General features: G+C 42.2%; 1 protein-coding gene across 1 annotated transcript in view; it reads left to right on the top strand.

Moving 5' to 3' along the window:
* Positions 1-15166, top strand: part of LOC146191410 (cytochrome P450 3A14-like) — a 38747-nt gene extending 23581 nt beyond the window's left edge. Inside the window, exons 7-15 of the mRNA XM_084599937.1 lie at positions 4088-4218; positions 6974-7058; positions 8418-8432; positions 8836-8908; positions 9818-9930; positions 11023-11110; positions 11206-11346; positions 11921-12086; positions 15089-15166. Coding sequence (XP_084456063.1) covers positions 4088-4218; positions 6974-7058; positions 8418-8432; positions 8836-8908; positions 9818-9930; positions 11023-11110; positions 11206-11346; positions 11921-12086; positions 15089-15166 — 890 coding nt within the window. The remainder of the gene's footprint in view (positions 1-4087; positions 4219-6973; positions 7059-8417; positions 8433-8835; positions 8909-9817; positions 9931-11022; positions 11111-11205; positions 11347-11920; positions 12087-15088) is intronic.
* Positions 15167-17616: the final 2450 nt, after the last annotated feature.

Below are 17616 nucleotides of genomic sequence, written 5' to 3'. Positions count from 1 at the left end.
AGGAAATAAAAATGAATGTTCCTGAAAGATTTTTAGCTCCTTCGTTTACCTATTCGCGCAAAATTTGATCTGGTGAAAATGCTTGATTATAGTCACGCATTGCTTTTTCTTTGAGCCTAAAATGCTGACATAACAACACAGTCGCCTCCGTTATCAACATAGGTGATTGCAGGGCCATTGTCTTTCAAAACACTGATAATTTTCTTTGGAGCGGACTTTATCTTATGGCTGTTTACGTACTGTGCCTATGAGGAAGTCGACGCCGTCATCAATGACACGTCCCTTCTGCTGATCGCTTGCGCTACGAGAAATTTGCCGCACGGTTGCCAAATTTGCGACGTCTCAGGCTTTTGGTCAAAGGAGAACTTCGGTCCTTACACCAGAACACTTAGTATGTTATCGTGGTTGATGGCATCTTGTATCCAGACAGTGCTCAATTTGTAGCTGGCACGGCTGTCGGGAGGAGGCGTCATCCTAACTTGGTGCCATAAAACTTAGCTGGAACATTCAGCCATGGTTTTCAGTCCCGCAAAGCGACGGTTTGCACCAAAGGGGCCGGGACCTTCGTAGCATAGTTTAAAGCTTTCATATAGCCATCAATTAGTGTGAAAACAGCGCATTCTTGCAATGACATTAGGTTTTGTTTGTTTAATAAGAAAGCAGCAGGAAGACACGAATAATACGAATAGCAATTTGCAATTTGGGCCTGCAATTTGGGCCTGTCCTTAAGATTTTTTTTATGGATTCAGCACTACAACTCGCATTCTCGCAAATATCAGATGCCTGAAGCACATTTGACCTTTGACATTTTCGAGGGGATTTAGGTGTCCGCAGAAACATGCGCGACAGATGCTGCGCCTTTCATTTCCTGTAAACAAATAATAAAATTCCGGTGAACTTTGATGCGTTCAACGGAACGCTGACTGTGTTCAACAAGCGGCGCGCGATGTACCGTGTGCAGCAGCAACACTCAGGCTTTCGCAAAAAGTGTTATTCGTATCCAATGCCATCACTAATAAAAGCATTAATTTAAGAAGGTTATGTCTGTAAAGCACATGCAATGAATGTCTGGAAGCATGGCCGCCTGATTAGTAGAGCAAAATAACATTTAATAATTGAGACACAGCAAACACAATCCTGTGAAACCGCCCTGCTGCTACACTATATTCCTTGATTAACTCAGTTAAACCGTCTGTATTTTTCCCCATTACATGAAAGAAACACCACTACTACGCGGCGGTTGGCGAGGATTATGTGAATGCAGCTGTCATAGGACCGGACTAATTGGACAGGTGTTGGAGAAGCTTTTGACATGCAGTTGGCGTAGTCAGGCATGGTGATGACCACTACTATTGGACTTTCAGTTTTTATTCAGAAACACAGGGTCTTGTCCGCGGCATGCATTACTTATGAAAAATGTTAGCCAGGAAGCATGGGGCAAGGAGACGATCATATAGCAAAGCGGTAATTATAACAAGAAAGCTTTTGCTGATCATGCCCGTGCGAAGCTCACTCGAGAACTCTAATAAAACAATTCTGAGGACGTTAGGGTTTGCCTTATCTGCGCTTTCCATCCTCAGGCTAGTTAGCTCTGCAAGATTCCTCTAATTGTAATATATTTGACTACATTCGCCTTTCTAGTGATATTTTCCCCTCGGCTAATAATAATTGGTTCAGAGGAAAGGAACGGCGCAGTACCTGTCACACTTGCTCTGTGGACGCCTGAACCGCGCCGTAAGGGAAGAGAATGATTGAAAAAAAACATCTCTTGCTCTTTCAAGCAAACAGATATCTTTCTTGAGTGACTTTTTGCACAGCAGGTGAACCCAGGGGTTGTTTCACGTGATTGTTTCGTTTTTGTTATATTTGTTTTTATCTATGCCTTGGAGTAAATGCTTAGGCATAGTTGTGAGTCAGCGCTTCTACTGTGGCTTCCTTGTATCTTGTCCTGTGTCTTCTTATTCAAGCTGTTTAAATTAATAATGGATGTTTCCCAGCTCGCCCAACAAAGTACCTTGGCAAACGTTCATCATGAGCTTTCTCAAGTATGTGGCTTCCATGCCACAAACTGTATTTTTTTCTCTGCTGTGAACTCTTACCGGTCTCATCAGTGTCTTGTAAACGTGTTCCTTCAGCCGAAGAGGCAGCCTCCCATTTCATGGCAGTACTGGCATGTCTCTCCTTCCTCGCTTACAACAGCAATCGAAAAGCTCCAATGTACCTGAAGTTGCTCTCTTTTTTCTCACGGCGCTGTTCTCCATTTTGGAATACCCGTCCACAGATTCGCTTCGCCGCCTGGACGTATTTTCCGCATTCTTTATGCTAGGTTTCTTTCCATTCTCAGCTTCTACTCGGCTTCTTATGGCCAATTTCTCGTTACCCTTCTCCATTTCTCCAGTTCTTTCACCAGTTCGTTCCCCGGTACATCTTTCGATTCGGCCAAAATATGAAATTATCAGCAAACAGCATTGTTCAAGGAGCTCTTTGCCTTCCCTCGGATTTCAGCGCTTTCATCAGGGGGCTCCTTTAGTTTATGCGCTTAACCATCGCTCATCCGCTCTTCTGATTAAATGACTTGCCCACGTTAATTTGCTCTTCTTGTTTACACAGAGCACATCACTAATTATGTCCCACAAGACGCACTATATGGCATCAGAGTCAGCGGGGCTGCACTTCATCATGATCATCATCGTCATCATCATTAGCCTGACTATACCCAATGCAGGGTGAAAGCCTTTCCCATATTTCTCCACTTAACCCGGTTCTGTGCTAGCTGCATCCACTTGACCCCTGCGAACTTCTTAATCTCATCCGCCCACCTAACTTTCTGCCTCCCCCTGCTACGCTGTCCTTCCCTTGGAATCCAGTTTGTTACCCTAAGCGACCATCGGTTATCCTCTCTTCGCACTACATGTCCTGCCCATGTCCATTTCTTCTTCTTAATTTCCACTAGAATGTCGGTAACTTGAGTTATTTCTCTGACCCACTCTGCACGCTTTCTATCCCTTAATGTTACCCCTACCATTTTTCGTTCCATAGCCCTCTGGGTTGTCCTCAACTTAAGTAGAACTCTCTTGGTTAGCCTCCACGTTTCAGCCCCATAGGTGAGTACAGGCAAGATGCAACTGTTGTATACTTTCCTCTTGAGCGATACCGGTAAGCTGCTAGTCATAATCTGCGAGTGCTTGCCAAATGCGCTCCATCCCAATCTTATTCTTCTTGATATTTCCTTTTCATGGTCCGGGTGTGCGGTTACTATCTGTCCTAAGTAGACATATTCGCCTACTATTTCCAGTACTTCGCTACCTAATGTAAACTGCTGTTCCTTCCCGAGGCTGTTGAACATTACCTTAGTCTTCTGCATATTGATTTTCAAGCCTACCTTTCTACTTTTTCTATCTAGGTCATCAATCATTATTTGCAGTTCACCCCCCGAGTTGCTTAGCAAGGCAATGTCATCAGCAAATCGCAGATTACTGAGGTATTCTCCATCTACCCTTATCCCTAACTGCTCCCATTCAAAGTCTCTGATTACTTCCTCTAAACAAGCTGTGAATAGTACTGGTGAGATTGTGTCTCCTTGCCTAACACCTTTCTTTATGGGAATTTTGTTGCTTTCTTTATGTAGAACTATGGTTGCTGTGCAGCCACTATATATATCTTCCAGCACTTTCACGTACGGCTCGTCTACCCCCTGATTTCGCAATGCCTGCATCACCGCCGAGGTTTCAACTGAGTCAAATGCTTTTTCGTAATCAATGAATGCTATGTATAAGGGCTGGTTATATTCCGACCATTTTTCTATCACCTGATTGATGGTATGGATATGATCGATAGTAGAGTACCGTTTCCGAAACCCTGCTTGATCCTTTGCTTGATTGCAGTCTAAGGTTGTCCTGATTCTATTAGCGATTACCTTAGTAAATACCTTATACGTAACAGAGAGTAAGCTGATTGGTCTGTAATTTTTAAGGTCCTTAGTGTCCCCTTTCTTATGAGCTGCTTTTAGCCACGCCAAAAGCATATTACTGGCTTCGATGGCGGAAAATGTTCAACATAAAATTTTTTCCTTTTTATCATGCGACAGAAAGCACCACCATGCTGGGGCCTGTGATGAAGCCGGTGTGCTGGATCAACATGCTTCTCGGCACCTACGCTTCGATAGCTGTGACGAAAGAAACAGCGAAGGTGATCGAACTGAGAAAGAGACATCCCGAAGTAAGTGCCTCAATATGAGTTCAACGTTAAACGAGATTCTTCAATTACCTATCGCATTTACTAATCTGATAAAAAAATTAAGCTAGGGGAAGCTTTTCACAACAAAGTAAGAAAGAGAGTCGAATTCGCGCAAGTAATTCATTGCCTTTCAATCCTTTTAACTTTCATTGTAAGTGGTAGCACAATGGGAAGAAAGACCAGACCAACTGCCACGCATGCGTTAATTCCAGTTTTTGAGCATAAAATGCAGTGAAAAGTCCTCTTGTGCATTGCATAAAATTTTTGGTACTTAATTATTTCGGCAGAATGGTCACATGGTGAAGCCACCACATATAATATTTATTTATTTATTTGTTTATTTATTTATTTATTTATTTATTTATTTATTTATTTATTTATTTGTTTGTTTGTTTATTTATTTATTTATTTATTTATTTATTTATTTATTTATTTATTTATTTATTTATTTATTTATTTATTTATTTGAAATATAAAGGCACAGTAGGACATTACATATGGAGGGATATGGAAGCAAAGCAAGGTAAAACACAACAAGGTAGGAGATGATGTTACGAGGGTACGGGTAAGAAATGGCTTGGCAAGTAATCTTTACACAAAACTAGGAAAAGTAAGCAGGCAAACAATATTTCAAATTAATAACAGAGGTATGAAAAGAGACACACATGCAACGATTTCGGACAACAAGATTTTAAAAGCATGTAACAGTGCATGTCTGAAACTACAAAAACAGATCATGAATGCCGAATACAAAAGCAGAATAGGATGGTACAAAATATATTTGCCAACTCACCGACTCAGCCACACAGGAGTCCCTGAAAGAAGCAAGAAAAAAAATGCATACATGTAACGACGAAACCACACAGTTCGACTTCAATGCGTCTAGAAAACTAGCAACGCTGCTTGGAACGTTGGTACCTCTATCAGAACAGCGATATTAGACGGCAACTCATTCCATTCATTTATTGCCAATGTTAGTTGTGATTTTTTGTATTTTTGTTCGTGCGAAAATTGGGCAGATTTTGTTTGTGTGATCAAGGCAAAATGGGACGTGAGAAGCAGGAAAAAGATGGGAGCGCGCAAATTCTTAATCGCTATGGAATAAGGGTTGAAAATATATAATTGCGCAAATTGCATTCGGGAAGCGAGCAATGGTGAGTGCAAAATTTCTTTGATTGGTGATATGCTCCGAAATCTTTAGGATGGTGGTGTAATGAACCTAGTTGCTTTGTTATGACAGATCACAGGAAAGCCTCTCGAACGCCCGTCCCGAACCCCACGAAAATTTAAGAAGACAGAAAACATTCCGAGAGCACTGAAGATTCTGCACTGGAGAAATCAGTAACCCTGGGCGCTGCTGCTGCTCACGGTATATCGCGTGCCCTTTGTAGATATTTCACACTGCGCAAATTGCGATACAAGCTACATCGTTGACGACATTGTGCAGCAAGCTGCACATATTCTATCATTTTTTTAAGGTGAAAGCATTTCTAGTCTCATGATGAAAATCTCGCGTCGGCGAAATTTGTCAGCCAGATGTATTAGCGAGATTCTGCGAGTGACAAATACTGCGCCTTTTTATATAGCGCCGTTGAACTCTGATACGTTCAACGGAACGCTGGTTGTGTCCGACAAGGGGCTTGCGATTTATCGTGTACAGCGGAAACATTCCTTTACTCTAGATTCGGCAGCGCTCCCGGAAGTTTTTTCTATTTTTCTTCGACAAAACGACACTTTACACAATTTCTGATCATTTTTCACCCGCTTAATCGCCTCATTTTTCGTTCATCTTGTAATACGTCCAGTTCCGTTTTTTTTTTTTTTTCGGCTCATGCATGTCGGTAACGTCACTTTTGATTTTTCGGCTCATTCACATCGAAACGCGTCTACTTCCGCTTTTGTTACTTCACAACATGACGTCACATTCCGACGTCGACATAACTCACTATTCTGACGGCCTCATAGGTCACATGACCCAAAGTGAGGTACCACGTGACTGGAAGTAAGGTTTCATGTGATCACTTTGGACATCGCCGTTACTCCAGTTGGCTATTTCGACGACCGATTGACTTAACTGGCTCTAATTAACTAATTACTCCACATGCACCAAATGTTTTCCCTACACCATTCACTTTTTCTTATCACTCTTCACTACGACGCAATCATGCCGACAAAGATCTGGTGTCAAACTCCTCAAACATAGAATGGTTACGCATTGAACGTAAACTAATAAAAGGTGAAGCCTGTAAAACCGCTTAGTCTTTGAGGCGGAGATAATAGTGACAGCAGGAAGATTCATGTCGGAACCAAAAAGCCTGGCTCTTACTTTATAGAGATCAGAACAGGCAGCTAGAACACTTATAAGTAGTCATCGTAGTATATCTCAGTCGCTTGAGGGATATCACTACTGTTTTGTTTATATGTTCTAAAGCACTTCGCATTTGTCGAACCATACAATCGAGCTGCAGTTCAGGCAAAGGATGGTAAGGCATCCCGCTGCAGCATTTTTGACATTGTTAACTATCTGATTAATCCATTCTGCTTGTGAAAGCCATGTTGTCCAAAGTATAAGTCCTGGTGCTATTTATTTTGTCTGGTCTTATCACGCACAGTTATGAAACGTAAAATGTACCATTGTTGTAAGCTTTCATATGCTTTAGTTAAATATCAGCTGATGCTAGTATAACACCTAGTTTTGCCATGATGACTGTATTACGATTTAAATTGCTTTTTACAGTTGCGAAAGCCCGACGTTCTCCAGAATTTGCTGGATGCCGAATATCAGGAGGAAGACAACGCTATAAAAAGTGGAAATACGGCTGGTAAGATTACTCAGAAACTCAGGGAAGGGCAAGATCTATGGTCCTCACGACAGCAGCGTCGACATATTTTGACATCCTAAGAGTACACACTTGTCTTTTATGAAATTTGTAAACTGCACGCGGCCTATATGCTATTGAAAGTCAGAAACACTGACCATGCTACCTGCAAAAGTGATATTTTCAAGAGCATGTAATGATTGGGGTGTTGTGTGGCGCCTTCCTAGTCTGGCTGTTTCTTGTAGTTCACCTTTCTGCAGCAAACGACTAGGTAGTAACAGGTTTCTTTTACTTCGCCGTGCAGGGATGTGTAATTTTGTGATAAATATATGCTTTCGGGTGAAGATGTATTTCAATATTACAGGGCAAAACTTGTTGCACGTTTCTGGGACCATAGAGGCCCGAAGCAATACCACGAGTAAAACTCATAGTGGAACAACAGTTGGACCTACCGCCGCCATTTTTTGTGAAAGCCCATGAAAACATGCACACTTTAGAAGTGGGTTTCAATAGAGAGGTTTAGTCGAGTGTACGCAGTAAGCGACCGTCCGTATTCACTGCTTTGCGTGCGCTCTTAATGTCGCGAACACGGCACATTTAGTTGGCCGTGCCCAACGTTCTTAGATAGAGACAGTTGGAAAACTACGCGGTGCGAAGCGGTTTAAAACGATCGCCGGTCCGGCGTGAGTTGATCGCAAAGTGATCGCAGCGCCCCTCTCCCTTGCTATGGTAGATGGGTGAATCAGTTGAGCTAATACACATGCTGAAATTTTAAAGTACTACTAACCCTCTTCTTTCAGCAATCCAGCACAAAATAAAATTGCGTTTGCGTTTTCTAAACACATCTTTGTATGACTAAAACGCCACCGTGTTTTCAGAAGTATCTCAAAGGCAGGAGACGACACGCTTGAGCAGCGTCTGTAACCTCCTTGCTTCAGACGGCTCAGTAGACGTGGTGGCTTTCATGTGCGTACAAAAGTGTGTTAAAAATTGCAACGCAATTTATTTTCTGTTGCATTGCTGAAAGAAGAGGGTTAGTAGTATATTAAAATTTCCACCTGTTTATTAGCTTGATGGCCTCACCCAGAGGAATCGCCCACAACTGGCGTCCAACGTGGCGCGCCAGTTGTGGGCAATTCCTCTGCCCAAGCGATGCGCAAGACAAACACACAGCGGGCCGTGTAATAAACATCTTTAACCTCACGTCCGAAAGTCCATTGTGGTGCGGGAGGTCATCGGGGTCGTCGTCTCGGAGGGAAGGCAGCGATCAGCCAGGAGCGAAAAGCAGGAGCGAATAGAGCGAGACGACGGCGTGCGCCTTCCTTTATACCCTCGCGCGGGACCGGTTATCCCGGGAACGAGCGGGGAGAGGGAAGGGTTAGGCGGCGGCGCATCGGTAGCCGCGGGAACTTTGAATGTAGCTGGCGCGGTCCCCACAATATAAAGACCGTGTACAGTTACAAGCAAGCTCTATGCGCATGTTAACGTATTCCTTAACATCTAAAACGAAGCGGTTGCCACATGGACAAGATCTGCTGTTTGACACTGAAGATCTTGTCTTAATAGAGCAAGAAACAATAGGAGTGGATATCACAGGGAATATAAATTCTTGGACTTTGTGTTTGCAACACGAATGCGAAGTTGATCAAATATGAAAGCCGATGCAATGTTAGGCGTGACTTCAGCGCATGCCATTTGTTTATGATAAGCTATTTGCCAGGTTACTTTCCAACATTGAGGAATTTAGGAAAGCTAACCCTGAATTATTTGGGTTTTACAGGTGGCACATCGAAGAGCCGTGCGATGACCACACAGGAAGTGCTTGTGAATGCTGGCGCCTTGTTCGTGGCAGGGTAAGAAAGCCAAAGTCGAAATGAAATCACTAAAAAATTATCTGGTAACACTTTTGCCTGCTCGTTTCAGCAGCCTCCTCTCTAAATAAGAACGCTGAAGCTTATAAAGCAATTTGAATTGCATAAAGTATACTGCGTTTATTAAATGAGCTACAATTTCTTGCTTGAGTGTACTGTGATTCAAAAATTAACCTCGCAATGTTCTGCTCTGTCGGCTTTACTCTATTTACATATACAGACTCGATACTTATCGGTCATCGTTTTTTGTGTACTTTCGCTTTTACTCATGTCCTGTTCTACTAAAACAATATGGCTTAAAATCAGTGCGCATATATTTTATATCAATTGAGATTCATTGCTGACGATGAATATTTCCTTGTGTGTCAATGAAACTCCCAAATTGAGTTTAAAGGCAGTCATATCCCTAGCATACATAAAAACTGAACTTCTTGATGCCACAGCGCACCAATATAGCGTGCTATCATCGAACGGAAAAAAATAATGCTCCCTAATTTCATGCTAACAATGCTGATTTTGCCGATTATGGCAGGCACGAATCGAAAAAGTGTCCTCTGATAACAGTACATGCAATCATGGCTGCAAGATATGAGCGATTTTTTAGCAATTGGAGTCTTTATTGGAAATTTCCGGCAGCATGACGTGTGCGAATCTGTTTTGGGGGTTTCTTTAGCACCACACTACACTCCAAAGGTACCAACAGTAAAAAAAAATAACAAAAATCATATTGCTACAGATGAGAAACGTGCTTAACGTATAGTCAGAAAAGGTTGTCATTTTTAAAAACGATGTAGAAACTAGGCATTAAAAGGCAGTCTATGTTAACTATGTTACTAGAGACTAAAAAAGAGGTAAACTGATTCTGTTTTAAATGTAGACACTCATTTGCAGATACAAAACAACAGCAACGGAATTAAGTTACATTACGTACCTTTTGGCTAAACACCCGGAGGTTCAAGCTCGAGTTCGAAAAGAAGTCTGGGATGCTGTTTCCAGCAATTCAAGTAGTAACATATTTTAAGCACCTGCATTCTAGATAATGATGCGTTACGTTGCCATTGTTCTAACTCATGTTTGATGCATGCATCATTCATACATTCTGTAATCCTAAGGGCGTCCTGCTTGAAAGCACTGTCTTTTTGTCATCGTGAGAGGACATGAACCGAAATGACTATTTTCTTCATTAAAATTGAGGGCATAACCAGCTGATGTAGGATGCGGTGCTGAACAACCAGTCTAGAAAGCGTTTCCTGTACAGCACCTGGTAGTATTTCCTGCTTTCCTTATTTTTTAATATCTTGACTTGATCAAAGCTGTAAAGGCAGCTTGCATGCAACAAAGGTTAACTCTGCAATTATAGAAATTGTGGCAGTGTACGTCTTAAGATTTTTTTATTTACTGGGAATCTGCTGAATTGTGTCAATGTATTAAAAGGAAAGATTTACGTGTATAGGGATAAATATTTGACAATTCTAGAGCTCAGGCGATAAGGAAAAAAAATTGGAAGCAGAAGGGGGCTGTGCTGTGAAAGTGCGCTGCTCACTTCTGAACTGCGGCTTTGCTAGGCGGTGTGTTTCAATATCATTTGCAATCCGTCTTGTAAATGACGTCTTCAAGAGCATGTTATGTACACAAGATGCATCCTCCTTCCGTTGTACATGTCTACATAACACTCCAGGCTGTCTTTTTAAATATTTTGGATTTAGAGCATCCCTTATGGTAAAAAATATATCCGGCACTGGCGCGTTGAGCCTGCACCTTTCAGGCTTCTTGCAGACAGACAAAGTGCACCTCCAATCTACAAGCTTTCACCCGCTACCATAACGGGCATGCAGAAATGGATCCTCCAGAAGTCTTCACTCATTCCCGACCACAACACCACTAGAAGCTTCCCAATTCCAGAAAAGCGTGCTGAAAAAAGCATGGATTCAACGATTCAAATGGATTGTCTAGACGTTTAAGGTGTGTCATATAGGCAGTGGAAACGCGAGGCAGACTGTAACGCTAACGACAATACACCGCCGCATGAACCGCATTGAGCGCCCACGATATTTTCTTCTATCTCTTGCATTTTCTTGATTTTCAAATATAGGAAGACATGGATTATGAAGCCTTGACGAGGAAAATGCCTTATTTAGGACAAGTCGTCAACGAAGCTCTGCGCATATACCCGGTTGCGACATTGTGAGTATCGTCCTCGCGTGTTCCTCACGATGAATGCATTAGAGTCCCATCGACTTTCCTATTGCTCGTATCTACTTTCTATCACTCCCGAATAGGTTTTCAACGAGAAGGGCTGTCAATGACTTCGAATACAATGGCGTAAAGTACAAGTCCGGGACGTGCATTATGTCACCAACGCTGCAGATCCACAGGGACGCTCGGTACTGGTCACACCCGCTGACCTTCAACCCGGACAGGTACGACGCACGGCGCACGTCACAGCGATGTGCCTCTTTTAGGACTATTCAGCCGGTGATTAGGAAATGAAACCGCTTTTGGGGCAATACGAAACGCATACGAGAAACTGACTTGTCTACTACATTGAGAGTGGATGCTGTAAGTGGTGAGAAATGTAATATGTTCTTGAGATCGGGTTCCGCCATTTGCGCAAGAAAAGAGTGATTGTAGATGTATTGAACAGACATTTTCTCCATGAATATAAACTCACTCCGGTGAAGCGTACCTTCAATCCAGTGAAAAACGAAATTAACAGAAAAAGGTTTTGTAGTCCCACTATTATTTTCGCGCCAGTTTTAAGCGCCTACGTCTAGGGACAACAGAAAGTATTATAAGGACAACAAAATGTTCACCACAGCAAACACTACACATATATATAGAGTACACAAAATTACCATGGAATAAACTGCAGAAATAAAAACGTTCAAAATGGGAACAAAAAGTCTGACGTTACAAGAGAACTGCAGATTATCTTGCTACATTGTTGTGCTGTTTATTCGACAGGGATGTAAAATTTCTGTCTTTGCACGACAGATTCGCCCCCGAAAAAATAGGTAGCTTCCACAAGATGGCGCACCAACCCTTCGGAGTTGGACCCCGAAACTGCGTCGGGATGCGAATGGCCACGATGGAAATCAACTGCACGATTGCCCGGCTGGTTCAGCGTTTTCACCTGGAACTGGGACCTTCGCAGGGAGAGGTACGTGAACCACTCAGAAATTCAGGCCAAAATATTTTAACAAATAGTCGGCCCGTAACGGAGATTTGAGAAAATTATCTATGTCATTGTTTACTTGTATGTAAGTGTGAATTGCATTTCGGAAAAGTGCTAGATCTTCTAGGACGTCTCATTAGGTTGAGTGCCACTGATGCAGCAGCCCCCTTCTTTATCTGCTTAATATGCGTGCGCCTTAGTCCGCTTTTCTTCTTCGAGTCAGGCATTTCCTGGAATATTTTTCAGTTTGGGGAGCCTGTGTCATTACCGCTTTTGGTGGCGCACATTTGACAGGCATTGTGTTTGCTTTAGACATATTTCACAGCGCTCCTTAGTTTAAGCGGTTTTTTACCACTTATGAGGGGTCCTCTACGCTTCATGAACTCAAGAAAATGAGCAACGTCGTTTTCGAACCATCTTTATCTTCTCCTTTGATAAGGAGGCACAATTTCCTACATGAACTTATTTGTATGCATCTGCTGTCGAGAATTCTCGCTAATATTCGGGATACAGTGGTCTACACTGGAACGGTATGAATCACATAATTATTTATATTTTTCAAAGTACTCTTTCACCTGCGCTCGTTTTGTGTTTTGCACACACTGTCTCAATGCTCTAAATGGCTTGAGAAGAAAATACTAAAATGTAACCGCTCTGCAGAACAACAGCTCGTCTTGTTCCCTCAATACGCTTTGCCGCTATGGACTTGGGGCCACTCGAGCCACCGGAAATGAGCTACTGCACAAGCACAGAGGGAGTCTTTGTTCAGCAGAGCAAATTCCCATGCCATGTATAATGATGAATGAAGGTAGCACAGCGCATACCTGGATAAAAGTATGCTCCGAGAGAGTCATCACAAAGCGCTCTTTAGTAAGGCGTACATATTCAGAAGAAAGTATAACACTCAACTATCTACTTCAATGTAATCTGCTGTCTTTGTCAAAAGTTCGGAGCCGAGGGGATTTCATTACGATTCATCCCATGGGTCCGTAATTCCACTCTCTTTTCGATACCTCCCAAATGTAAGAATATATTTCGTCCTGTCTTCTTTGGCTGGTAGGGCTTCCACGAATGCTTACCCGGCCACACCACTTGGCTTTTAAGGGAACCCCCTGAACTCTACACTTTTGTCAAAGGTTGTTCATAAGCATTCGACGACAATTTGGCAGAGAAAACAACCGCGAAATATTTGCAATTGGTCGTTTTGACTCTCAACAGTGCTACGATAAGAAAAGTGTTGCGTCGCTCTGTTGCCATTGTTTTTAGAGAGAGCGACACAGTTCAGGGGTTTGTGCATGTTATGCTTCATTGCAAAGAATCCCTAAAATATTTCCGCTAGCATTCAGAACGGTGGAGTAAATGCCAATCAAATCCCTCAAGAAGAGAAAAAGTCTGCACAGGCACTTAGCACAACCTACATGTATGATGGCGAAGCTGGCTCACCGGATCCACTGCCACGGTGCTTGTTCCCCACAATTCCTCCTGCGGCGCGCGCCACCGCGTTATCGGTAGCGCAATGCCATTTCTACTATTTCTGCTTCTATTGCGGCGCCCTCTTCACTCATCCTCTTCCTCTGCCGACATCCGCCGCACTTGGTCAAGTGATATGTTGAGGTGATAATTGTATACAGTTGTACTGTACGTCGCCAGTTCGAACATCTATCGCTAACTGGCCCCCAGCTTAACTAGTAGATGCGTGATGAATGGGGAAAGAAGTGTATGCCACCGGCCCACAACGCTGCCACGGAATGACTGCCCTAATTTTGGTATGAAAGAATGGAAATCTGGTGCCACATAGAGGCCCGTTAGTGATGCCGCATGCCGACGCCATCTTTTTGTGCTCCGGCGTTTGTTGACACCGCCAACCACAACAAGATGGCCCCATCGGGGCCATCTTGGCCCCGATGCTACAACGCTACAACGCTACAACCACAACAGATGGCCCCAATGCTACAACGCACGGGAACGCGCCTATTCGAACAGGCCTGCATCGACCTCGTCTCCCTGGAAGAGCAGGAGTGTCCGTGGCGTTGGAGCACCCATTTCATTACTGTGAGAAGTGGCCGTGTGACAGTTGTAGTTGTTGTTGTTGTTGTTGTTGTTGTTGTTGTTGTTGTTGTTGTTGTTGTTGTTGTTGTTGTTGTTGTTGTTGTTGTTGTTGTTGTTGTTGTTGTTGTTGTTGTTGTTGTTGTTGTTGTTGTTGTTGTTGTTGTTGTTGTTGTTGTTGCAACTGTATGAAGAAGGAAAAGGAAATGGCTGCTGCGATATTAATGGTATGATGTGAGCAGCGCGTGTGAGGCGCGTTACTTGCTTCCTCCGCATACCGCGCAAAACCCGGGATGTTAGTGACTGCGCCGGATTTCCTCGTGTTGTATGTGTTTGACTCTGCTTGGCGATGGTAGTTGTATTTATGTCCTATTTGGTTGTTTTAATGAGGGAAGACAGTCCCTTGTAAGTTTCTTTAAGTACAATTTTCTTTACATAGCAAGAACAACCCCAGGCGGACTTTCACCTAGTGGTGCTGTTAATGATTTTGCCTTAAAATTCGCTGACGGCGTCATGAGTGATGCCACTCCGGCTTTCTACTCCTCTTCACCAACACTATAATTGCGTCGGAAGATGGCAACGCACAACACACCATGGAATTTTCTATTGAGGATTCTGGTCTTCCTCCCTTAAAGAAATAGCTAAACCCGAGCATGCATTTGATCAGTGTACTCTTGTCTAATTCTTAAACATTTTATGTTGTCTTGAAATATTATTTGGTGGCTACATCCTTGATAACGTTTTAAGATGGGATAGCGTTTCCTTGGCATTGCTTTGTTCGAACACTACTTCACTCCTGCAAAAAATAAACGGTTCATTTATCGAAGTAAGAGAAGCAATTCGAGCAGCTGCGATTGATAATGTTATTGCTTTAGTTTATAAGCGAATATTCGTTCGGATCCCTGCTTTTTTTTTTCTCATTAGTTCATGCTGGTTTGCAGGGTTTCCTCCGCATTGGTTCTTGTGCTGTGGTCTCAAAACCCATGGTTGGCCCTTGGATTGTATTTCGCCGGCTCTGAATTTCGAATGAGGACGGAAAAGCGAGCTGCATACTTGACGACCAACAACAGTGTCGCTATCGGCCAAGAAGAAGTTTGTGTCGGCTGTGCATTCGTCACCTGTCCAAATACAATTCTAAAAGTGTTGTCGCAAAATAGTAGTTGTATGTAGCAGAATAATGAATTTCAGTCTTGGGGATCCTACTAGGGGTGTTTCCTTGATTGCCCCTTATCTGTGCAGTATGCACTACAATGTTGCTAGTTAAATGGATTTATTTCGTTACAATGAGATGTTTGCGAAAGAAAAAGTCTTCGACATGATTGTGCTGTAATAAAGAACAAGCATGCTTCTTTATTTTTTGAACCTGTCTCTAGGCATGAAATTTATCAATGGTTAGAGACCTGAAGAGCAGTACCTTGTGTGATGCGGATAATATCCAAATACGTCCAGTTAAGCACGTAACCGACATTATTGCTACCATTAGAGCACATATATAACTTATGTGTCGAAACTGCCACTTTTCCCTCGAGAATGCAGATCGCTAGAGTGAGAGTCTTACAGAAAAAAAGATGATAAAAATAACCTTGGGAACTATCGACCAATTAGTATTTTGCCTATCTTCTCAAAAGTGTTGCAGAAACTGATCCTTAAATGAGTAGAAAGCTTTTTAAATAAACACAGTGTAATCACCGACTGCCAATGTGGCTTCAGGAAAAACCATTCAACAGAACTGGCCCTTCTGCACCAGAACGATTATATATTAAAAAACCTTAAAAATAGAAAACTTGTCTTGGGAATTTTTTTAGAATTTAGAAAAGCATTTGAGTGCATAAATCACAGCATCCTGCTTCGAAACCTTGAATGTTTCGAAGCAGGTTCAAATAAATAAAGATAAGTCAACTCTGCTAAGATTGTCCTGCGGGGTACCCCAAGGGAGTATTCTGGGACTATTGCTAATTAACCTATACATTAATGATATAATAAGTGCGGATACGAATGCTCGGTTCATTATTTACGCTGATGACACCAGTTTGTTTTTATCTGGCGATGCTAGTAACAGTTTAATATGCAATGCGAACGTATGGAAAGAATACAAATATGGTCCAGTAAAAATCTCCTCTCTGTAAATACTGTAAAATCAAAGGCAATACTTTTCCACCCAAAAAACGAAAATTGCTGTGAGCTCGAACAGCTATTCTATAACAATGAACAGATTGAAATAGTAAGGTCATTTAGGTCGCTTGGCGTAATATTCACTCGGATATGTTGTGGGTTGACCACATAACCCATGTAGCCTTAAAACCATCTAGAGTCATCGGATTTATGTCGCGTTTTAGAAGTTATCTCCCGCAAAAGGTAAAATTGTTGCTTTTCTATGCATTATTTCACTCATATTTAAACTACTGCCCATTAGTGTGGGGCACCGCTACACATACAAGTCTGAAAAAAACTAGCTCTTCTTGAAAAGCGGGCCCTCAGAATTGTTTACAACCTGCCATACAGATACTGCACTAAATAAATATTTTCCGGGAATAAGTTTATTGACGTTTTCAATATTTATCCTTACAGACTTCTGCGCACACATATGATAGAAAAGCGAAAAAGCGTGACCAACATATCAGACATAGCCAACATTAAGTTATTTCAAGGTACTTATCCACGCCGTTAAAGTCAACATTGGGTATTGCCGCCCACGAGAACAAACTATGGACGCCAAATGATTGCATTCCAACTCCCATTACTTCTTAACAAACTAACTGATGCGAACGTAGAAATAGAATGCATTAGCTACACTTACCTTCTCGACGTCTTTCTCTGCGAAACTTTCCTGTCTTTTCTTTCTTCAGGTCCATTCATTATGCATGTGTATATATTGATTTGTATAATTAGTGTTTTATAAACGCGGTTTTGGTTACAATAATTGTTGTTTCGATTTGTTTTCTGTTTTTAAGCGAACTGCTTTTTCATGCTTACATTGAAGTGAACTTTGTTTTTATTTCGCACTCACTTTGCTATGGTATGCTACAGTTCGCAGATGAGCCAACGTTTCGACAAGTGGACTTGTCTTCGTCTTTGCTATTCTTCTATATGATGCCGTCGCATGCCGCTGCTCACTTTCTGTAAAGGGGGTGGGAACTTAGTCAAGCTTTAATCGCTTTTATTCCCACCTCCTCAATCAATTTACGGTTATGGAAATAAATATTGTTATTATAAGCCAACTTATTTGCGGGACACAGAGCATAAGGAATAGCAGGTATGAAGAGGAAGAACTACACCTATTTGCCATGTTTATGACCGATGATATTGCCCTAGAATAGGGGTTATTGAAGCATGTTAACATGGTTTACTACATATGTTTATGCTCTGTAGTAAATCCATCTGACATGTTACGCTAAACACTTAACATTTGGCACCTCAAATAATAAACCACGTTTAAGAACAAGTTTGTTTGAACCAGTTCTGTTGAACA

The sequence above is a fragment of the Amblyomma maculatum genome, chromosome 4 (assembly GCF_055883805.1).
Source record: "Amblyomma maculatum isolate TAMU_Amacu chromosome 4, ASM5588380v1, whole genome shotgun sequence".
Classification (NCBI taxonomy): domain Eukaryota; kingdom Metazoa; phylum Arthropoda; class Arachnida; order Ixodida; family Ixodidae; genus Amblyomma; species Amblyomma maculatum.
Note: the sequence above shows the minus strand (reverse complement) of the source record. Positions and strands in the feature narration are given on the sequence as shown.